The sequence below is a fragment of the Columba livia genome, chromosome 7, assembly GCF_036013475.1.
Source record: "Columba livia isolate bColLiv1 breed racing homer chromosome 7, bColLiv1.pat.W.v2, whole genome shotgun sequence".
Taxonomy (NCBI): domain Eukaryota; kingdom Metazoa; phylum Chordata; class Aves; order Columbiformes; family Columbidae; genus Columba; species Columba livia.
In genome coordinates, this window is record NC_088608.1 from 34,336,580 (window position 1) to 34,361,494 (window position 24,915).

Genomic DNA, 24,915 nt, shown 5'->3' on the forward strand with positions numbered 1-24,915 from the left:
GTCCCAAGAAACCTACCCATTACTGCCACTAGACTATCAAGTTAATACAGAACAACAATAAAATTCTACATTTCATTTCAATTTTAACAGAGAAACAAAGACCATGACTGCTAGCATCTGGCATACACTTCAATATTGTGCAAACATTAATCCATCTCATTTTCTAATTCAGTCAGTGACCTTAATACCAGTCCAGTTCTTAATCATCTGGCTGTATCAGTGCAGCTGGCAATCACTCTGCTTGACACAAGACCTACTCAACAAATAATAATAAAAAACCCTCTTAGACAATACTTGACAATGCTTAACCCCAACGCAATCTATTTATCTGCTAGATTTTATTTTGTAACTATGTCTGGACAACACTCACAATAACTGAAACAGCTAGAAGACTCCTAGAAGACTTTTAGTCCATTAAAGAAACGGACTCTCCATTATCGAAAAAGAGTACGTTTATACCAGCATGGCACCAAAAACCTGCAGCTACAAGATGTGGAGCTACGTGGGACCAGTTCCAAGACATTTGCATCACATTGCCCAAATCTCATGTGCTCCAAGGCTTTGCCTGCTCACCCATATGAGTGCACAGAAGGTTTACTGGGCTGGTGCTGGAAATGCCAGCAGCATAAAAGAGTGGCGACTGCATTGGGGTAGTAAGCAGGAGATGACACAGAACTAATAAGAATTATGTCAAGCGAGGCTTTGCAAGAAAAGACTGGAGGCCTCCAACAGAGATCACTCATCAGCTTCCCTCCACTTCCCATGGCTATAAACTGCAGAGAATCTGAGATAAGAGCTTAAAACTAACTCCTCTAAAACCTCAGGGAGGAAAAAAAAAAACAACTCAAAAGAGTGGTTTATCATATTATAATGATACTCTTTTTGATAGTCTACAATTCTGATCCACAAATCTGCTTAGTACATCCTAAAGAAGGGTTACTGAAACAAAGTTATCCAAAAACAAAAGCAACAGCAAGAACCACTGAAAAAGAAACCTCTATTTTAAAACCCCACCGCCCCATTGCCATTCTCCTTCTCCAGAGCAGCAAGAGTTCCTCTCATCATGAAAGAAGCTTTAAGACTTCAAGGGGAAAAAAGTTTAGACAAGGAACAACATTTCCCTTGACAAGTTCCCCTAAATAGTTTAAAGGCAAAAATAGCTACCCTTCCTTTAAGTTTAAGGAAGTTTATCTTTTTTTTTTCCTTTGGGGGTACTGGTGGTGAATACATAAGAACTTTTCTTGCTTCAAATAAATGAATTTACAGATTGAAGACAAGACAGTACTATTAAAATCGGGGAGAAGTGAAACTAATAATTTGATATTTCGATGGAAAATACTCCAATATTTGAAAAGCAGCATTACTACAGGATTAGCTTACTGTGCAACTACTATTTAAAAATGGACAAAACCACTTACATATTCCTAACACAAAGCTAGCCATGAAGAAAAAGACTTGCTAACATTGCAGTCCTTGCAGAAGCGAGGACCACAAACAATATCCAAAAGACAGGTACCTGGTGACTGGTAGACAGGCCACTTCATCTTCAGCTTTTCTTTTAAAAGTTAACTTGCAGGAAAGGAATTTGATTAACATTTAAGTGACCTGGAATTACAGTTCACCTTAGCTAGGAAGATGATGTTTGAAGCCCTTGCTCCATCACTACTAATGAAAGCTTTGGGAATTGTTGCTTACAAGGGACTTGAGCCCAACAATACCACAACAAAATGAGGTTTGGAAGTAGAAAAGGAAAACGCTTGATGCCCAGAGGCAAGTTTACGGACATTATAAAGCCTAATCCCCCAAAAATCAACCTTTGCCCACTCCACAAATCAAACTCAGTAACGATCAAAAATAAGTAATTTAAGTATTTTTTACTCCTTCGCTTTAAAAATTCTGTAATTTCAGCTTGTTCAAAAGTATATTACCTAAGTTGGTTAGGAACAGTTTTTCAAGAAAGATTGTCACCCAGATGTTGCAATTAGGTGATTATTTCAAACTGAAAATACCAGCACGTACACAGCTTAGAACTTCTACTTCCCCTACAGACCTGAGGTAAGCCTTGTATAGAAAGTCAACTAACTCACATACAGCACCAAACATGCAGAATACAAACAGCACAAGGGAAGCAAGCTTCAAGAAATAAAGCTTCTTTTTGCAGCCGGTTACAGAGGGGGGAAAAAAGCCCCAAACATTAAAATCAAGATGTGACCTGTGTCACCACACCTGCTCCAGAATTGAGGCACAAGACTGCAAGGACTATAACAATTTCATATCAACTACAGAAGCAAAATACACAAATCTTGGCTAAAGAGCAGCTCGTTAGAATCTTAAAATATTAAAATATATTGAGCATGCTAATCACATCTCGCAAGCATTTCTTCCTAAGAAAAAATAGTGGAAATTAAAGACAAAATAGTTTAAACTTACACTTTCTGGAAGACATCAATAAGCAATAGCTGAAACTGTGCAGAGACTTCTTTTCTGACAGCAAAAGCTGAACTGCACTTCCCTGGGAAAAAGGAGAAAGTGGCAGAGCACGCCGGACCTGCTACCCCGCAACACACCTGACACACCGCTACCAATATGCAACCACATCACTGGTCCCAGGACGCACTTTTCTGGAAGACAAGCCTCAAAGCTTATTTTCATCAGATAAACTTGACACTAACACGTACAGGAAAAACCTCTCTGGAACATCTTAATGCCGCGTAGCAATGGGTTACTGATTAACTGAAACGTTCAACTTATCCTGGGCTGAAAGGACTGTGCTCCAAGTATATGACTGTACGTTGTTAAAACAGGGTAACAGTTTAAGCATACTGGCACAGGACAGGCATAAATAGTTGTATGAAGCAATTCTCTGTTGTGGTTACCTCAAACTTTAACCAAGGTCAGACCACAATTTCCATCAAGATTATTATAAGCCCACATGAATGCCTCTGCATCAATAAAATATTACAATCCTCAGTTACTAGGCCTAAATATTTGGCTTTGCTCCTTGTGCCTCAAACTCCAGGCACACACCACTCGTAGCAGGACTTCTGGAGCTGTAACGGGCTGATAGCACCACAAAGCATCTCCTGATATTGATATTCCACACAATAAACCACCTCAGCCCAATTTTACAACATCTTCTACTGTGCCTTACAGAAAGCTTCATCTTCCTAATTGAGCACTGTACTTTTAGAAAAATAGGAACTTACAGATCATTTGCCACATTGATAACAACTTCATGCTCAAAGGCTACTATAATTACTAGTTAAATGTTTCATAGCAGATACCTATTAAAGATTTGAAAAGCACAGCTAGGAAGAAAGCACACCATCTTACAATGAAGTTCCTCAACCAGCATTTCTGGTTTAACGTGTCCCAGTCAACGTTACCACGATCCTTTCAGATCCTCACAGAAAGCAGCGAGTCAGCTCCTGATATCCATCCCACAGTAAGGTTATTTTTCAAGTTTTTTCTTGTATCCTAGGGATTCACAAATCTGAGGTTTCCCAATTTTATTTCCATCTAGAATTGGCAACAGTTTGGCTAGTTGAAGTCTTGACTTGCATGCAGCCATATAAAAGAACTCAAAGAGCACAGTTTCTGAGTTTGTGCTGTGTTTTTTTAAAAAAATCACACTCAGTTTTTCTGTTGTGACAGCAGATGTTTAGGATTTACAACGCATTTACATCAGTATTCACCTACTCCTCTAATGCGATCAGACATATTTCTGACCACCATAACCCCTACTTGGGATTCCAAACGGGGAAAGTCCCAGTGCTGTGCAGCACTGGGCCACCCAGTGACCTACATAAAGCAGCACAGGAGTTCAGCTTCCACTCCATAATTAAACAAGCTACACTTGCCTCACTCAGCTGTCCTAGAATCCACCATCAATCAACCCAGAGAGTGCTTCTGGGTTCCAGAGGCACACAGTCTGATGTGTCCCCATCAGAGCTGCTAGGGAATGCACCTGAGAAAAGAGCACTATCACACACTTGAAAACGTGCAACACCCACTATTATATACAACCATCGTGTATCCCCAGCATCCTCTCTGCTCACACACAAGAGTCCTTTTAGCCCCCCACCCTTTAACAACGATGCAGAGCTTTGCAGCAAATACCCCCCCAGATAAGACAAGGAAGGGCACCTTTGTGGGGGGACCCATTGATGCTCTCGGAGCTGGACTGCATATCCACGGTGGCTCTCCTGAGGCTACTAAAATAAGCCCTGGACCTGGAGAAGCTGCTGCGAGGGGACCGCCCGTGGGGGCTGCCGAAGAGGCTGGCGGTGCCGTCCTTACGAGCGAAGATGCCGCTGAAGAAGCGCAGCAGCCGGTGCTCATGGGCGGCGGCGGCGGGGCCCTCGCGCCCCAGCCGCTCGGAGAGCCGCTGCAGGTCGCTGTTATCCAGGGTCCGGTTCTTGCTCTTGCTCCGCTCCCAGCGCTCCAGCTGGGAGAGCGGGTCCGCCTGGCTCAGCACCTCGCCCACGTCCAGCGTGTTGCGCTTCTCAGGGGGAACCACGACGGGGACGACGGCGGGTGGCGAGCCCTGCGGCTCAGCCCCCTGGCCCGGCGGCGGCCCGGGGAGACAGCCGGAGCTGCTATGCCGCCGCACCCGGCCCAGCGCCCGCATCCGCGGCAGCTCTACCCCGCCGCTCCAGTGCCTGAAGCTGAAGCTCCGCCGCAGCAGGCCAGGCTGCCGCCATGGGCTCTGTCCCCGCTCCCCGACCTGCGGGGCCTCGCCCGAGGGCTGGCCACGGTTCCCCGGCTCCCCATCATCATCATCCTCCTCCTCCTCCCCGGGGGAGGCTGCTGCTCCAGCCCCACCGCGGGCGGCTGCCGGCGCCTGGACGCTTCCCTCCGGGGAAGCGCTTCCCCGCGGCCGCCCGAGGGCGAGCTCGGTGGGGAAGGGCTGGCCCGCCCTCCGCGGCACCTTGAGGCGGCCAAGCTCCAGCTGCCCGGTGCTGAGGGTCCTGAAGTTGCGGAAACCGCAGGGGCTAGGGACTCGGTCCCGCTCCTCGCCCTCCTCCTCGCCTTCCTCCTCCTCCACCAGCAGCAGCCCGGCTCTGGTGAGGCTGGAAGAGCCAGGCGTTCGGCTCCCCCCACGCCGCCCATGGCGGGGCAGCTCCGGGCCGGGATGGCCACTGTCCGGCCCCAGCAGCTCCTTCTTCACCATGGTGACAGAGATGCGGTAGACGGTTTTCCTCTGGGGCGTCCCCCGCTGCATCCCCTCCGGAGAGGAGGCGGCGGCCGGCGGCTCACTGCTGTCCAGGAGATACATGTTTCCCCCCGCTGCTCCCCGCCCTTCAGGCAGCAGCATCCAGCCCGGGCATCACGGCGTGCCCGCTGCCGGAGAGAGACGTGAGGATCCGGAACAGCGAATCGAAATGCAGAACGACAAACCACTGCAACCCAATTAAAAAAAAAAAAAAAAATCCTCGCAGTGTCAGAGCCCTCTCGGGGAGTCACCCAGCTTCAGCGGCAGCAGCTCCGCTCCGGCATCGCTCCCCGCCGGCGGCCGGCGTCCATGTCAGCGCCGTGCAGCCCTCCCGGCCCCTTCCGAAGAGACAGGGAGGGACCAGCTAAATCCATGCAGCAACCGCATGCATCCTCCTGCGGATCCCAAAATGCATTGCTTGGGAGAAGCACGGTCCGGTATTCAGGGGATTAGAGCAGCAGCAGAAGCCGCCTTCAATTTCATTGTTTACAGGCAGGCTGCACGTTTGCCGATCTTGCGTCCCTTTTTTTCTTTTTCCCCTCCGCCGGGTAAATCCGATTAATAGGACAGAGCAGAGGCGGGCAGCGTCAGCTCGCTGCCCCGGCTGGGCTGGAAGGGGGCCCGTTTCGAAACGAAACCGCCGCCGTCCGCAGGCGCAGCGGGAGCCGGAGCGCCCGGCCCTGGGCGGGCAGCGCGGCGGGGCGGGCGGGCAGCGCTCGGCCGCGGCAGCCGGGGCTCCCCCAAGCGCCGGAGTGGAACCCGGCCGGCGAGGAGCCGGAGGAAAGCGGCGCAGGACGATGCATAGGGGAGAGGTTGTCGAGGACTGAGTTCATCGGGGAGGAAGAGCAGGCTCACACACCCCGCTGGTTTTCCTTCTTACAAGTCTGCTCTGTGAAGGGGAAGGATGTCGCTACACCTGACACCAGCCAGCCAGGAGGACGAGGGTTTATCAAAGACTATGCAAGAACAAGGTCTGTACTGCCCGTGCACTTGGGCCAACACTTAAAGCGCACTTGAGACAGCATATCCTGACACAGAGTCAGATTTATCTATCATTGATTTATTTCTCAACTGTGATTGTTCTTAATTGATGTTTGTTATGGATAACACTTTGCACAATTAGAGAGCCACATTGCTGTGTAGTTACTCATGCAAGACACTGACCAACCACAGCCTTAACCATCAGTGGTTTCAACAGAAACTGGCTCTTTTACAGACTTGGAAGACAGTACGACATGCACTATTATACTTTCACACCCAGTTTGCCAATGCTCCAGCAGTCCAGATGAGAGATAAAGTCATTGCCTAATATGTGTCCATACTACAAAAAAAAAAAAAAGTCATTAGTAAGCTACGGTGGCAGACATCAGAAATCAAACAATATTAGGAATAAGGTTTCTAGGTCCCATGCATAATATTATTTAAAAGTCAAGCTTGAAAAACTAACTTCAACTGCTTTGTACATCTCTTCCAAGCAATCATTTTTAACAATACCCATTGGATTAAAAAAAACAGTAAACAAGGAAAAATTAAGGAAAGTGAAAATGTAACTCAAACAAGTGAAGCCCAAAGCCATCAAGGCAAGTCACTACCAAGATGGCTTCAAAAATCATGCAGAAGAAAGCAAAGAAGATAAAAGCTTCTATTTGGGTGCTCCCCAGACACATACCTCAGTACCAGACTGGGAGACATGTGGCATGATCTGGGCAGGACACACTCCAGGAGCATTTCCAGGTAGGAGGTTGTATTCTCACACCAGATGCACACAAGTCGTAAGGATGCTCTGGGTTCCAGCTACTGTCCACATTAGTTTACTGATGACAACGGGATCCTGCAGCACATGCTGTGGATCAATTACCAGTTGGGACACAGTGAATTGATGATTTAACTCAATTCTCCAGATATGACAGATGCTCTTTTCTTTAACACTGAATAATTAACATTTATTATTGATCTTTGCTCTATTCATCACTGAATGTATCTTGAGCAGATACCTGATCAAGACCAGCCCTAGAGAAAAACTCTTAAGCACAACCCAACATCACAGAATTAGACAAACACAAAATGTCAGGGATTGGAAGTGACCTCAGAAGATCATCCAGTCCAATCCCCCTGCCAGAGCAGGAACACCCAGATGAGGTTACACAGGAAGGTGTCCAGGTGGGTTTGAATGTCTGCAGAGTAGGAGACTCCACAACCTCCCTGGTCACACTTGACAAGGCTGACAACCACTTCCAGCTCCTTCTAAATGCTCATTCACTACCACAGAACGATGGCAGATTTTTCCATTTTTCTGACATCCCTAAATTCATTTTCAATATGTATTTCTAAATGGGGCAGGAGGGGAGCAGAACCTGCAATGAAAAATGTGCCTAATGAGAAATACACGAATAATTTAAATAATTTAAAACAAAAAGATACACGCTTTACTAAGTAAGATGTGCTTTAAACCACCAGACTTCAGCCACTGTAACACAATGTAGCGCACTAACATTTACGGCTTGCCGATCGCATCCTCCAGCCAAATCCAGGTCGCACTTTCCAGCGCGCCGCTCCAGCAATGCAGCTTCTTACCGGGAGTGGAATCAACCATTTTTCATCCTCCCGGGATGACAGACCCCTTCACAGGAACCACTTTTAAGCGCAGACAAATAGCCGGCACATTCTTTCAGCCCTCTGCGGAGCATCCACCCCCTCCTTCCCCGCACCGAGCCCCGGAGCTGCCCGGGACCTTGCCCGCCTTCGGGGCCGGCCCCCGGCGGCTCTGCTCCGGTCCCTGGGCTACCGTCACACCGGTGGTGCAAGTATTTACAGCCATCGTCGGGTTTGGGATGCTGCAACAGCTCTTCTACACGTAGTAAATCATACTCAGAGGTTGCTCTGCCGCTCGAGCTGACAACTCATCACAACTCACCACTCTGCAGCTTCTTGTGAGTCTTGTAAGTAAGACTTCTTGTAACACAACTGACTATGCTGGCAGTCCAGAGACCATCATTTGCTGGTCCTGTCGTCCCTCTTCACCACAAGACTGAGAAACTACTCCAATTTAAAGGAATCTGTCATTAGAAATACAATAATCAGATTACCTCGAAGCAAGGGCATAATTAACAGAATAAGGGATTTCATTATGAATATTCTGCAAAAGGTCCAAAGTTACCACGGAGACACACAGCTGGCCTAGGCAATACCTTAACTCAAGGGATTGTGTCTGTAGCCCACGTGTAGCATCACTTCACTGCACCCACCCCAGGTGGGCTGAAGTCCCAGCAGCTTGAGCAGCAGCAGCCTGTTCCCTCCTGCCCTACTACTCTTCCCATCACAGTTACCACAGATCCCATCCCAGATCAGAAGTCCCTCAGGCCCTGGGACAAGAGCAGCCAGAAGTCAGGCAGCCAACCCAAACAACTCACTTGGCTTAAAGCCTACGCCTTGTGTCCTGAAGGGCCCTCGGCAGCAGCTCCCAGTTACCTTTATTCTGCAGGCAGCTGGAAGCATAAAGCACAACACAAACGATAAATATGGGGCTTCACCAACAAGATGTGAATGACACAGGAGTATATATCCATCGTGTATCCTACCCAATCCAAAAATTGCAAATGACTGTACTACCATCTGCCAAGTACATGAAATACCTCTGAAGTATTTTGCTTTACGAAGTCTCATTGTCCCTCAAATATAGTCACAGTGAAAATCCTCCATTCAACATAGCTGTTCAAAGGTCATACTTGCCACTTTTCTTTCTACTGCTGAGATCAGGCCTATCTACACTACTTTGAAGAACTTAATCAGGAACAAAACCAAAACCCAGTGCATCTTTAGAGGCTATATAAAGCCTTTTGTATACACGCAATATGGTATTTTGATTTTTCACACAGGTCGTTAACTCATCTCACAACATTGCCACCAAACTAGCAAAACCCAGCCCGGTGACTTCAAATGCATAAACATGTTCCACACAAGAGAAGAACTCTACTATAATTTAGAGTCTCGCTTTTTCAGCAATAAATGGCAATAATTTATTTTAATCCACATGGTAAAACACGGGTAACACAGCTATCTCAAACACCTTTAAAATGCTTCAAGCCATCTTCACATAGACTTCTACTTTGCCCAGCCTGCTTTACTTTAAAACCCCAGTACTGCAGCTGTAGCAAGAGACTGCACCACTAAAAAGAAACTAAAAATTAAATATTTTGGATTTAAAATGGAAACTAAAATGACCAAAGAAAGTGCAGAGGGAGCCCTGTGAATACAGCATGCATTGCTTCCCAAGCTGAACGATATTTTTGAGCTGAGTTTCTCATCAAAGTTGACTGAGTCACCAGTACACAGCACTGACTGCTGAACATGAACCATCCAGGAGAAGACCATGCTGGGAGGAAAACCCTTTTTACTCTCCAACAACTGTAAAGCAAGGTCACTGTAAGCAACTAATGTTGCTGATACTGACATTATAAAGCAAATAATTGTTAAACCATTGAATGTGATATAAAATAGGCTTTGCATTTTGCATTTCCCAATAAATGTTTGGAAAAAAACCCTCTTGAATGATTCTTGAATTCCTTACAAGAATTTTATATTCCATTAGCATGTTCAGTACAATCACCACTCAAATATATAAAGACAGACAAGGAGAAACTTAAGCCTCATATACATCTGTAGCATTTAAGCATTAGAATTTCAATCCTAAGAAAGCCTTGGCAGTTTAGCCTGTTATACTGAAAGTTTTAGGGATGCACAACCTTCATGATGCTGTTTGTTTATATGTCTATGTCTTGATTTTATTGGACAACTTCTAATCATTCAAATCTTCACTGCTCTCATTGTCATTTTTAAAGAAAAGCAGACCTAAATTACGGGTTTGCACACTGCCAGTTAAACTCGAGACACACAGTAACATTCCAAGTAGTAGTTCTTTTAACAGATTGATGGTGGAAGACAAAATTAGGTCACCTGAACAATTCTTGCAGTAATTCAGATGTGTTTTCACTTTTATCTTCTGGAGATACTGTGCTCCATCCGCTCTTTGTCATTACAGATCAGTGTTCAACGAGGAAACAAGCGAAGGCATCTGGACGAGAACAACATTGTGCTGCAGGGTACCAGCAGTACAGAGACCAAACTCAAGGTCTCTCTCAAGCCACAGGGTTTGCATTAAGCCACTGATCTGTGTTCTTCTGTCACAATGCACTTGTCCATTAAAATAGGCCTGAATTCACTGTAGGCAATTCTTCACTAAGAGGAAGAACAGAGACATCTCACAACAATACAGAGAATAGGAGCTACCAGCACTAAGTCAGCATTTGCTACCAATAATGATCTTACTGTCAATGAGATCACATTCCTGTCCTAAAAAACACTGGATGCTGAGCAGGAAAGGGATAAGGATGATGGCATGTGCAGTAAAAATGCAACTCAATCATTTGTCTCTCTCTCAACAGGAGAGAAATAAAATGTTTGCACATCTGTAGTTAAGGGAAAATGAGGTTGCAGCAAGCCCATTCAAAGCCCATAAGACTTAAATACATCTCCCATCCATCACAGAGATGCCCGAGGGGAGTCACAGGATACAATGCATCAGCTTCACCTGGTTAACTGCTGCAAGAAAAACCAAAACAAAATAAATATATAGTATTAGAGCAGCTATTAGATAGACATAAGAAGCACGCATCCTGGAAAGCTGCTGCTGTTCTTAGCAAAGGTCTCGGCATCTAACCAGAAATCTCACCAATAGCAACAGTGGGTCCTCACAACAACTCGGAGTACTTTACAACTCCAAAAGGCCATCACCACTACTCCAGGAAGGTGATGCCTCTTAGTGCCAGGGCTATTATTCCATAGAAATATACATATGCATATAGAAAAATACAGTCCTACAATACTTTTACTTTTCATTTCTAATTATGGATTTTAATATTACCTTTCACATCAATTACATCTATTTAGGCACTCGATAGCCTGAAAGTCTCATACTTCATGAGAATAGGTTATTATATAAATACAATTAATGAAATATCTTCGATTCATACCCATAATTTAAGGTAAGTGAAGGAGAAATGGGAAAATATTTAACAGTTAAATCAATTATGTTTTTTTAACCATGATACACACTGTTTAAAAATTCTCTTATTTGCTTCAAGCAAATTCCAAATTGCATTTAATTTCTGATGCCCAAGTGTCACAGATTTCATCACTGCAATTTACTTAAAAGAACCAAAGACATTTTTTAAAGAGGAAAAGCACAAAAAGTCTTCAGTTTTTCTGTATGACTAAGATTATCCTCTGATTTCTGCCCTCAAGCTTCTGGAACCATTACAATTAATATATTTTGCCTATCCATCTGCTTCTCTTCAGCTTCAAAACAAAACACCTAACTGCAGCTGAGTTTCTAATAAATAAAACAGCATCATCCCAAGTTATCTTCTCACTAAACAAACGGGCATTTGGAGAAGTAAATCTGTAGGATTCACCTCCCCATTTTAAGCAAATGCTTTTTTAGATCATGTCATTCAACAGAAAAGCTGTAGCCTTTTTCTGCTATAGAACTGAAGCAACAGAACAGGCAAAGAAAAACAAAACAAAACACCATAGAAAGTACTTTTCCCCCTTCATTAATACTTTTAAGCTGAGCCACTAAAGCATGCAGTACCCTATCCTGGTAGCTGTACAGTGAATCTTCACAGTGGTAAATGTGCCCAGCAAAGGTGGAACAATTAACTTGGTTTATAATTCTGTCATGCTCCTAAAACTTTTGGTATGGAACAGCCAATATTAAAACCACCCCATTTTGTGCTCTGCTGTATCACAGCATTTCAGTGCGTGGGTAGTCACAGCTCACAGAGACTTGTCAGCAAACTCCAGTGATAGGCTGTAGTTGAACCAGACTGCTGTACAAAAACTAACCACATTACTACAGGACTTTATATGCAAACACTAAATGGTAAAACTGAGGTAGCAATGCTATAGAGTAGGGGCGTCAAACTCATTTTCACTGGGGGCCACATCCACCTCATGGTTGCCTTCCAAGGGGCAAATGTCATTTTAGGACTCTATAAATTTAACTAGTCCTCCATTCATCATCCTGAGTTGCTCAGAGCTTCTACAAGTTGCCCTGCAGCGTTAATACTGAGTTATCTGCAGTTTAATCAGCTCCTCTGGGGAAGGAGCAGGAGTTACCACTCTTTGCAGCCCTGTAGTCAGCTTGCCACGTGATCCCAAAACTCAGTTTCCACTTTAATCCAAGTTTTTATCCAAGCTGCCAACACATATAATCTATCCATCAGCATAACCTTAGAAATACAAATTCTGTATCTCTAATTTGCTTTTAGGTAGACTGCCAATACAACCTCTATTATACCTGCCTGCTATTATTTACATGTCCCAAGACAAAACGTCTCAGACACGGAAAAGTAGCAGCGAGGCATCCTGGCTGTCTGAGGGATGTTTGGGAAAGGATCACCCTGAAAGGACAACTCCTGTCCAGCTACTGGTGGGCAAAGCTTCCAAGAACAAGCTAGAATAGAAATCTTTCCACACACCCAGTGTTCCCTAAGGGATAGTTAATTAAAGTGCATATACAATGTCACTTCAGAATCTCATTTAAAATACAGAGCTAATAAAGCCGTGTTTGTCTCGATAGGTTGCAAAAAATCCTCACCTCATTTTGGATATTATTCCTTTTTTCTAAAAGGTAAGTTCTTTTTAACTCGGACTATCATAGCTGCTCTTTAACCCCTGTCTCATGCACAGTAAAACATCCTGACAAGCAGCATCAGTACCCAGTTCCAGTACCTCAAAGGACTGGGACTTTTGCTTATTACATAGGAGGTTTCAATATCCTATGAAGCAGGAAGATTTCCAGATGCCCACTAGCTACGCAGTGTTACTGATTTTCATGCAGGCTGTTTTTCACCTCAAATCACTTACACACTTGAAGAGACTGCACTGCAGAGAGGAAAAAACACGTATTAGAACTCAACAAAGCACTTTTGGTTGAATTTGCATATAATAAATATCGGAAACATGTGAATTTGTCATTAACAGCAGTCAAGCTGAGTACTTAAAGTCACATTGCTATTTGCATGAAACCTGGACAGACTTCTTAAGTGCCATGAATTCAGAGGCTTACGTTTTTATGACAACATACTACTCTAAAAGCACAAACTTTAAACCATCAACATAAGAAAGAGGGATATGCTATCATACCTGTTATTGACCCATCTATTCACTGAACAGTGTAAGAGTTAGTTGCTACACTTTCAACTGGTGACAAAAATATCAATGTTTTAACCAGGTATACAACATAACCCCGCAAAATCAAGTGTCATAACATCTAGCATATATTTGGCTCCTGTTATTTTTAAACTGTACGCAAGCAAATGAAGAAAGCAAAGAACAGGAATATAACAGGGAGTGCAGTCTGGTCTCCTCTGTCAGTAGATAAACTCTCAGCAATGGTGTCATTCTGGATACAGCTATTCCATATTCTCAAAAAAAACCTATATCAGGGAAGAGAGGCTTGTGGAGCAGTTACAACTTTACACTCCCTTTTACAAGTTCAGCAAAGGAATGCTAGTTTTCACTCAAACATAAGCCTACTCCAGAACTATATCTATCTCTACAGTTATTTCTATCACATATATTGAGTATTTTCTATGTCTATATCCAATGCATCTGCATGCTAAGCCTATGACTTCGTAATGGAATTACACAAGCATGCTTTCTGATCCAGTACAAAAGCAGCTGGATGGAAACTGCTCAGAGCTCTGACCCTCTAGTTACTGTGTGCAATAAGCCACCCATGCATTACAAAAAACTTGCATTAAAAGCCTGCCTAATGCCATTCTGTAACTAAACAGACCATAGCATCTGTAAAAGCTTTTAACATTTGCTGAAACTCCTTTAAAACTTCTGTTTTCAAAAATGTAGTACAGTAGTAAAGATAATACAATGTGAAATCAACTTCAGTAGCAGTGTTTTCAAGCCATCCTGGAGTCAAGAAGCCAAAAGTTGAGCAAATACAAAGATGTTTTTAAGTAGGTGCTGAAAGCTACAGACCTGCCTAATAAATTACTGAATTACATAAAACAAAATGGTAACTAACTATGCAAATCAGCAAACCCAAGCAGATTCAATTCACAAGCAACTTACTAAAAATCTTTATTTACCAAGCAACATCTGCACACCTACCTTTAGCTTTACAACTCCGCCACTTCTGCAACTCCAGCCTGGTTCTGCCCTTCATAAATTATACTGTCAAGCCCTCCTCTTGTCCACCACAGCCCCCCTCTTCTTTGACTTGAGCAAGCCACACCATGTAGTACAAACATGCATGTGAAGTATAGGGTTACTTAAACTGCTGCCTGTAGCATGAGTTTCTTGGCGTGCTCCACACACAGCCACCCAAGAGAATGGAACTACCACCATGTATTTGGCAGAAAGAAAAGCTAGAATTAGACCAGAAAATAGTTCTTAAGAAATCCACCCCAATGACAGATATTAGTTGCTTGTATGTACAAGCTAGCTAATAATAGGCCTGAAAGCCTGTCAGAGTTGACTCGTTAATAATAATGCAGGACACAGAAACTTAAGGGGAAAAAAATAATAGTAAGTCCACTGCTCTCCTGCACCGGTCTTCTCAATGGTGCACTAAGGTTAGAGGCAAGAAAGAAATCAAGTTGCAAGTACCTGCATGTGTTGCAATAATCTCCTCTGACACAACAGCTCATATACCATGTGTCACTGAGATATAGATTTTTCCCATAACTCTTGAAGAGGCTGTGGGGCCAATTCTGCACCCCCTTTTAGGCATTAAAATATCACAATACACAGGACAGTTTTCAGGTCCTTATTACACTGAAGGTGCAACAACATGAGAAAGGAAGCTGAGGAGGTTTCACCATTTCCTTCCAGACCTGCAGGACTGTTGAGCAGGTGATGGGTGGCAGGAAGCAGTGAAATCCAAGGTCACATCAGCTGGAAAATGCTATTAAATACCAGCGCTCCAGTACTTCCAACAGATTTCTGTATTTTCAGTCTAAGTAACAAAGATTCTACTTGGACACAAGATTAAAACCTGAAGTACAGTATTTCCCATTGTTAAAATACTTTTCTTATAGTAACTTTTGAAATTTGTCTCAATGCAGTAACAATACATGTACACTAATTCTTCCTTACAGACCCACCATTTCACATACTTTTTTTTTAACTGGTATCACATTGCTGGTAAGAAGCATTACAATGGCCAACTCTATTATCTGAAGACCTACCAAAGAGTTTTGATGTAGAAAACTTATTTTTTACCACTTCAGAAGATGTGCCTGAAACAGAAGCACTTATTAACTCAGAGACCATCAGGAAACACACATCTATGAATTTTGATTAGACTAGTTCCAAAAGGGTAAGCTAATACCTAAAGCCAGCTCTTTCACCATACACATGACTATAGAAACGTGCCATTTCCTCCTGGTCCCCCACTTCTATTCTTTCCCTCCCTCATTATTCAAATGGTTTCTATGCCATTTCATTAACATAAAAAAAAAAAAAAAAAAAAAAAAAGGAAAAAAATCAACAATTTTCTAACGTAAAAAAAAGGGGGAGGTGCAGGGGGGTTGGAAAATTCACTTCCTTGCTTTTGCTGTTTTAGCTCCAAAGCTAAGCAAGCCCAGCTGCTCAGGAAATACCATTGTAATGAACACATTATTGAACATGGAAGAATCAATCGAGATTTCTGTCAAAAATTTCACATGCTGCAAACACGCCAGCAATCAAACTGCTCTTATGAAATACTTCTCAGCCATGCTTAACAACATCTTTCAAAACTGAGGCACATGATCAAAATTACTTCTAAAAAAATCACAAATATAAGAACTGAATTAGAGTCATTTTAATAGGAAACCAGGAGCTACTCTTCATTACTAACACCTGACATAACACTACTGTTTTCTAAAAACTGCAGTTACTCCAGACCAAATTATGAAAAAAAAAGTAGCAAAAACTACTTACTTTCAAATAGCAAAGCAAATTTTTCAGTTGGTTTAATTTAGGATTCTTTTTACTAACACATTTGTTGACAACACACAAAAGGCCATCAACTATTTTAAAGGGCAACTTCAGACTATTTTGTTATAAATACTTTAATACTATGGAGGTTTCGCTTATTCAGCTGACAGTGATGAACAGTTCTGTGATGCCAAAGTTCCTACAGTTGCTAGGGGCTCTGCAATAGTTATGATGAAGAGATTTCCCAGAACACCTACACTTTTTATATGCAATTTTTTAAATTCAGTATGGCAAAGAGTTCCATGAGTCTTAAGAGGAGAAAGCTACAGGTAAATACCTAATGGCAAGGCAGAAGACAGAATAGGAGCTTTCTTGGGCATGCACACTGGAAGCACAAGGCACAGAAAGCAGCAAGTGAAATACCTGTTAGACACTGGGAGAAAAGCCAGATTGCCGAGACAAGCTGTGAAGCCTCCATGCTCCAAGGTGGCCCTGATTTTCATAGGGGCTTAGACCCAGGAACTCCGGACGTGCCTTACAAGCGCTCCCATTCAGGAACTAAAATACCACATTTCATATGTCCCAACACAACAGACTGGCTTATGGTTCTGCTTGCGATTTTCAGAATGTCATGCCACTCCAAGGAAACATCTCTGGAAAGTCTGTTTGGCCTTGCATGAGCAGATGGAACTTCCCTGCCTATTCAGCCCCTTTTCCAAGTGAATCACTGTGATTGTTACTAACTTCCCCACAAGAACCTTTTGGCGGCCTCCAAAATCCTACAGTTCAGATATTGCAACACAAAGGAGGACACTTTGAAACTTAGGATGTTCTTGCAAGTTACATGTTCCTCCACTAGTAAGCTGAAATAACAAAATTTTGCCAGATTATCTATTTTTCTGTCAACTGCATTGACCATATTGCAATATGATCTCATGGAATATTGTGGACATTTCACTTAACAGCACCTGAAGTTTTAAATTTGTTTAGTATCTGCTATCTTACATGGTTACTCAACTGCTCCTAGCAAAGGTGCCACCTCCTTCAAAAACTACTTACCTCCACAGCAAAAAGAAAAACTACTGCATCATGAAAAATGAAGAACCGACCCACAGGGTAGAGTCTGTGCAACAGGAAAGTACCCTCAAGCATCTGCTCTTGTCTCAGCCCAACATCATGAAGACAGAAAGGTACCCGTTTTCTAATTGCAGAAGCTTGATGAACCAACAGGTACTTTAAGAACAGGACAATTTCTATACATATTCTAAGATATTTGAATCCCTTAAAATACAAGAAAAGCAAAGTCTACACAGACCATTGAAAAGCATGATGAGGAGCAGAGTATCTGACACACCTGGACAAGGAAATCAAATAATCCTGTCACAGGCATTGTTTAATTATTCCACAGCTTGACAAGCTAAGAAAACATAGTCTCTTTCTGTTATTATTAGTGCTTTTTTGTTTAGTAATCAAATGTGAATTTCAAGTGAGATCCAGAACACTACAATAACAGGAGAAACACTACTGAAACACTAATCCACAAAAAAATCTTATGTACTGAATTGCAGTCATGTCAGAAAGCCACCCTGGGCTATGACGAGCACACATGTCAATAAGAGAAAAAATTACAATTACGCAAAATAATCTTTACCAGCTACGGTATGACAAGTCAGAAGTTACTTCATTTAAAGGTCTTCAGTGTCTTAAGGAAGAGTAACACAGAAACATTATTCAGAGAAATTTTCTTCCACACTTACAGTCAAGCGAGAGGACAGTGTCTAATACAATGGAATGGAGAGCATCTTCACCCACAACTGCTTCTTTGGTCAATGGTACCACATAGAAAGCCAGATACATGAACAGCTCTGCACTGTAACCCCCTTGGGTATTTCAGCACAAACTTCAACCATACATTTTCAGACTCAGGAAAAAGCATCTCAAGGGTTTTTCTTACCACATAATTTATGTAATACACTTGACTATGTGAAGGGTAGCTCAGCTGTGCCATGTTCTGCTCTACAACAGTTTCGTTATGATACGTACACAGAGAAACAAAGCCATTCTATCCCATAATTCTCTTAATGCAAACGTGAGTTTTCAAATTCATCCAGCAAGGTCAAGCGTTCAGAAGAGTTCAAGTTGTGCAGCACATTCTCATCAGCTCAAGGAGAACACGCCCCGGCTCCTGGTTTTCAATTTCTGCACAAACACAGGCTTCAAAGTCACTTGCTTCCTGTGAATTACACCTCAATTCCAACACCAATCACCCCAGTTTACTCCAGTGTCACATTAAGTATAGGTAATAAGGCTGCTGATCTTGGCTCCTTTGGCTCTTCTTCTAAACTGACTCCTCTGTAGAAGAAATAATTATTCATAACACCATTTTTCAAGTTAGAAATACTTAACTCACTGTTTCTCCGAATAGTAAATTCGATTTGTAGAATTCCTGAATTCAGCCACGTAAACTGAAATATATGGGGAATGGTTCTCACATTGCTGCCTGGAAATATTGACACAGAGCAGAGAGAAGTAAAGCAAATAATGCAAAACCTTTGGTGAATGGAACAGTGACATACTATATCTTGTTGTCTTCAAACTAAGATCCTCAGGCTTAGTTCCTCCATCACAATTGTCATCTCTAACAACCGGGCAGCATTTGTCCTGAATTAATCTTCTAAAGGTACAGAGAGACTAGGAAACAACTTGCACTAAGCTTCCAGCTATCAAAAGCATTATCAGAAACAGGATGGAAGCTCATTTTAACCAAGAATTTATTTTGCAGACTGCTAGACCATATTTTCTTTGTCCTTACTCTGAAAACTTTGTGAAAGCAGCTTCACATATGAATCTAACCAACCAGGTTAACATCAGCTGGCCACAACTTGAAATGAAAGGCCAACCTTAAACAGATACTTGCCCTTTCTACATGTGTCACTGATCAGATAGGATGCCACTTCTTCCTTTATCCGTGAATGTGCAGCCAAGAAAGGTACAATTCAACATGAGAAAAAAAAGGAAAAACTACAGCAAATGCTCCAGAAACATAGGTATGTTCATTCTGATTTAATGAACATGTGACTATGGAATGATGCCTCAACTCCTCACGAATGCTGGTTTGTTCTTTCCTACCTATTGGACTGAGGTCTATGAACGCTTGGCTTCTCACTTGCCAAATCATATCTTTCTTCCTGCAATGAGGTAAAACTTGTGCAGATTTACCGCAAGTCTAGAACATGCAAATTCAGTCTCAGTGCTCTTTCAGACCTTCTCAGGAATCCTCACAGGTAATCTGGGAAAATTCAGAATGTTAACACCTGCCACACAATGTAGTGCAGCAAGTAAATAACAGATGCTGCAATGTAGATATTGCAAAGAAGCCACACTGTGCTACAGCATTTACACACCTAGAAATTTAACAGGGCACATCTCAATACCTCACATATTGAGCTCTTAACAGACATCTTAATTAACTGAAAAGAGATACCAGGATTCAAATACAAGAGTCCTCCAAGAAATAAGGTTCACATGCAGCTGAATGAAGGAAATACAGTAAGAACCAGAGTTCAATGCTGGACAGCCAGTCCAAGGAGAACCCTTAATCACTAGCATTAAACCAAGCTTATTGCAAATGCTCTAGCAGGACTTGTATGTTTTGTTTTGTATTGATTTTTAGTTACATTGAAGTCAAGCTATTCCTCATGCTAGCAACCTCCATACCCATCTTTGGCAACTGGAGGAAGTGCATCTTTTTTTCTCCAGTTCCAAAATGTGCAAGTTGCATTCCACATCAACCTAAGCTAATATTTATATTAGTGATTATAATAAGCATTCTGACCTCTAGTGAGAGGCCAGTCACCTAGCCAGCTATTATTCATTAGCACCTCAAAGCATTACTCCCAATGTATATCGAAGACTGGATCATAAAAATTGTTTCGCAAGGATGATGTAACCTGTGCATCCTTGCATTTAACTGACATTTATATCCCAGACAGGGGTTTGAGTAAACCTCTTGTAAAAGCAAAGAATTTTGGATAACTCAAGTGCTCTGCTGCTCCTGTTCTTAACTACTCTTCTAACTCAAAGTCACAGCATTTTCTAATGGTTCAGATTACTATGCAGAAATTTACTTTTGGCTTAGAGTCTCTGAAGATGTGACCTGGGCATGTAACAAACTTAGTCCTGAAGATACTGAGAAGTACAAGAAAACTAAGTGAACACAGGTTTTGAAGCTGCAGATTAAAAGGCTGCTTTAAATTAAGATTAGTCATAACAGATGAAAGCTGAAAAGATAACATGTTTTCCTTCCTGAGTAGAAAGAATGTGATGTCAAAAATTCATTCAAAAATTCAAAATAATGAATGGCTGTATTTTTCCTTCTTATCAGGATAGGATTTTCAAGTATGCTCCTTCAGCTTTTACTATGGCTTTTATGTCCAAGTTAAATAGTTTGCTCTTGGCATTTGAGAAACCAAATACCAACAGCTATTAACTGCAAGGGAATTCTTAATTGGATGATTTACACCCTCTTGATTCTAACAACATATTTGTAGAAATCTTAAATCATACATGCTTGCTTGCACTATGATTCACATTTTTTTATTATATAGCAAAAGTTCCCAAAGTTATAACTTACAATAACGTAACTAGATAGTCAGGAGTTCAGCATATACACATTAAAGATTATTTAACCAAGGAATGCCACAAGACACAAACCCCAAAAACACTCAGTATCAAATTCTGAACCAAGTATACAGCATGGAAATCTGTCCTACACAATCACTCACACACTTATCGCAAAATGCACAGCCCCATCTTCATTAATACTTCATAGGTTTGGCAGTTTTATATAAAGCAGTTTTAATGGTAGATAATATAAAATGCTTTACAAAGAACTTGAGATCCAACCCAGCTGAGACAGCCTGTGCACTTCTCACTCAACGCACGTGAACTACGATAAAGTCACATAAATCACCACAGCAGGTAAATCAAGCAAACTGGGTCTGCTTTGCATTCGAGTCAACTGAGCACATGCAAACAGTCACTTAATGTAACTGTGTTGCAAACAGTAAGTTCTTTTAATGCTTATTCAAAACTTTATTATCATCTTGTCACAGGGAATTGTAAGAGAATTATACAAACGTTATTAAGTCCCAGATTTGGGTCATGTGCACAGCCAGAATGGGCAAGTACTGATAAAATTTAACCATTTCCCTCCCTAACTTGAAGTATCTGAAAATATAAGTCCTCAGAAAATTATTTGTGAGAAAAAAAAAAAACAACACCACAACTGTTCACTAGTTAACTGGAAAAAAGCCACCGATGAATTGAGTAAAGCTGGTCTGAAGAGTTGTCAGTTTCTTATATTTGGGAACTTGTAATATATGTGGTATTCAAATTAACTTGTAAGATTATGAACTGTAAAATCAGAACACTCTTGAATAATGCTTAATTAAGACCCAAATGCCATAACAAAGCTTATCAGGTATAGATATACTAAAAAACACATTTTACCTGTCAAAAACTTGTCTTCATTCAAACTATGAAGTGATCTGAAGTTCAGTGAACTTGGGGAATGATTTAGTAAAGCAGTAGAAAACACACATTTACTGAAGAAATACTGATTTCCAGAACATGAACATACATGGCTAGCTGAACAAATTACTATATATACATTTGACCTCATCAGTAAAAAAAATTTAAAAAGCTGTCACAAATCTGATAGCTTCCAGCCAGCCATTATCCACACAAGTCATTTTCACAACAGCCAAAGTACAGCAAACATATCCCAATCACACACAGCGAGCTTAGTTCATTTTGTCTCCTAGTTCCTTTACAAAGAATCATCAGATTGAAGGTGGCTGTTTATCCAAGATCTGAACTGAAAAAAGGATGACTTAAAGCTTTCTTGTCAAAGAACACACAGAAGTAATTATTGCCTCACTTGCACCACTTTGCCTCCATAATACAAAGCAATATATTAAATGTCTGACACATTCACTGCAAATTGGTGATTGCAGAACGCTAGTCTGGATTATTTGTCCTTATGACAGACAGAACCCATCTTGCCAGTGACTGTAAAGCACTGAAGAAACTGTGGGGTTTGCAGTTGTTTTTTTTTCGTTGGTTGTTGGTTTGTTTTAGATGGTTTATGTGTGGTTGGTTTTGAGTTTTGTTTTGGTTTGCGGTCTTTGTGTGTGCACTTTGTTTTTGGGAGTTTGTTTGTTTTAATATTGTGAGTAGAAAATATTAAATAATTCCATTCAAAATTACCTAACAGCAATGAAAAAGCACGCATTCCTGTCTTGAAAAACCTGTCCCTTTCCATGGTTCACTGGAACTGGGAAGTCAATTAATTCCTCCTGCTGTTAGGAGAGAAAAACTGCAATTGCTGTCCTATTAAACTAGCACATCAAGGAGGAAGTTGCCAGGTGAAGAGTTCCAACCGTTTTTAGGATTTTTTTAGAAGTTAGGACAATTCTAACAATTTATATATTCATCTTGAGCAATACAGTAGCAGGAAAACTAACTGATTTATGTCATTTTCTCAAAAACAAATAGTGAAAATACAAAAGGCTACCAACTGCACATTGGTAAGAAATACTCGAGTGCAAAACTCATTTACCCACATTACAGTTTTCTCTGGTAGTTTCTTCTACAGCCATAGTGTGCTTATACAACATGAAAAACCTGACATAAACCTAACTACGCAATTAATATCAAAGAATATCATTATGTGATCACAAGAGGGTAAGAACGCAAAGAGGAACTGGCTGATCTCAAACTTGAATTTTCTTCCCAGGTTAGTGACTGCAGTTCCCCTGACTGGAGACCATGTGAAGCAGCTCAAGGGCACAAAACCCATGACTGATAGGTCAAAATTCAAACAGTTACCAGTGAGGATACCCAAACCACACAAGGCATCTGCCATCTTGGCATGGATTTGGTTCGAAATCACACTGAAGGCAGCTGGTTACCAGCTATAGTGACTAGAAAAGAGGAGGCAAATTTGTTTAGTGCAGGGTCTAGAACAAGTAGGGCCAACCAGCTAATTCACTTCCACAGCATCAGCAGAATCAAAGCAACTCTATGCTGCAAGACAGATATTCTGCTCAGCAAGAAATGCAGAGAATAATCTATCAGGTAGAAGCCAATATATCAGGTGGGCAAAGACTGGCTCTCAGAAATAAAGAGGCAGTAACAAATCAGTAGACCTTCAGCCATAGTCCAAAGCCAACTACTATTAGGAACTATTGGGAAAACAGGCTACAGCTTCTGCAAAAAACTCTACTAAATTTGGAAGGTCTCAGTTTCAAACAACCTCAACAGATGTGTGCGGTTCCAGTCACACACAGAGCATCACAGCTTTGCTTTTGCCATGTACCTGTCACCTTTTACACTTCCCTGACAGCCCTGGCTTTTCTTGGGGCAACCGGGAAGAACGCACCTGATCGCTGTAGCCAAAAAGGCTGTGCAATCACCAGGCAATCTTTCTTTCCTTGCCTCCAGCCACTCTCACAGCAGATTAAGATCACATTCAAAGGAGTCAGGCAAACAGACACAGACAGCTACCTTGGCAATCCTTCAGTGTCAAAGCCTACAGCTCCACAGGAACTTATGCAAAAGCCTTATTGACTGCTTACCTGGGCCAGCTGGACCTAGTGTAGGTTTCATTCCTCTTAAAATACTAGTTTTCATGTATATTCTTGTTTGTGCATGGGAGATAAAAAGAAATAAGAAAAAACCTACCTAAAGCTTGAAGAAGCTTTCTACTTTGCAGACTTACAAACCAGCAGGGCTGGGGGGGGGATAGCAGAGGGCTAGAGACTGGGGAATATTCTAGAAATTTCACATCAAACAGGACTTCTGTTTTGCTTTGCAACTGCAGGTAACAAACAAGATACATTTTAACAAGTTTTAAAATACCTGGTCTTGTGCAGGAGGCTAGACTAGATAGCCTCCTGAGTTCCCCTCTTCTAACCAGAATTTATCTATGAAGCTTTCACATTCAGGCAAAAGTTTTAAAACTAGTCAAATAGAGCTTTGCTATTTTAAGTTCAATTTCAAATAAAAACCCCTCTAAAAACCTGCATATCTATATAATGGAAGGTAAAAATTAACTCATATCTGCCCTCTTCTTAACATTCAGCATGGTATAACAAGTGCTGTGATGCTCTACTGAAGGAAAAAAAGCCACTCAGCAGATGCTTTCAGAGTACATGCAAACCCAGAAGGATAAGCTCACAAAACTCAGGTCCATAGTGCCTGTAAATGTTTGGTTATCTTAACCTAGCACAGTTAATATCTGACTACTTCAACATTCAACATTAATACTATGTAGAAGCAGCAGTGATTTACTAGCCATATTATCTTATTTTGCTCCCCTTGCTTCATCCCCTTCATGTTTGAAGACAAAAAGTATTCGATGTTTCCCCACCAGCTGGTCTGCAATGCAAGGTTCTTTGATGTAAGCTATTCAAAAATGTTTTCTCCCCTGCTTCTGGATCGTCGTGTTACATTCCAGTGTTCTGAACTCATGTTCATAGCCTCTTAAGGCAAAGAGGCTGCTGCACCATGAAATATCTCCTCAACCAACTTCATGGTTACTATACTAGTGCTTACAAAGCATTAGCAGAAAGAAAAGGCTGCCAAAGGACAAGGGTTACTCTGTTATTGAATCACCACGGCTCAGTCCATTTCCC

General features: G+C 41.8%; 1 protein-coding gene across 18 annotated transcripts in view; it reads right to left on the minus strand.

Moving 5' to 3' along the window:
• AGAP1 (ArfGAP with GTPase domain, ankyrin repeat and PH domain 1) overlaps positions 1–24,915 on the minus strand; it is a 370,539-nt gene that overhangs the window by 284,116 nt on the left and 61,508 nt on the right. For 4 of the 18 annotated variants that reach the window (XM_065069186.1, XM_065069188.1, XM_065069185.1 and 1 more), the window contains exons 1-2: positions 6,885–7,039; positions 4,147–6,536 (exon numbers count right to left, since the gene is read on the minus strand). The exons of 6 other annotated variants lie outside the window; for them this stretch is intronic. In XM_065069186.1, the coding sequence (XP_064925258.1) occupies positions 4,147–5,317 (1,171 nt within the window). In that variant the 5' untranslated portion in view covers positions 5,318–6,536; positions 6,885–7,039. Of the gene's footprint in view, positions 1–2,430; positions 2,462–4,146; positions 6,537–6,884; positions 7,043–24,915 lie in introns of those variants that run through there. 8 more of the 18 variants (XM_065069189.1, XM_065069182.1, XM_065069190.1 and 5 more) reach the window with 6 other exon arrangements.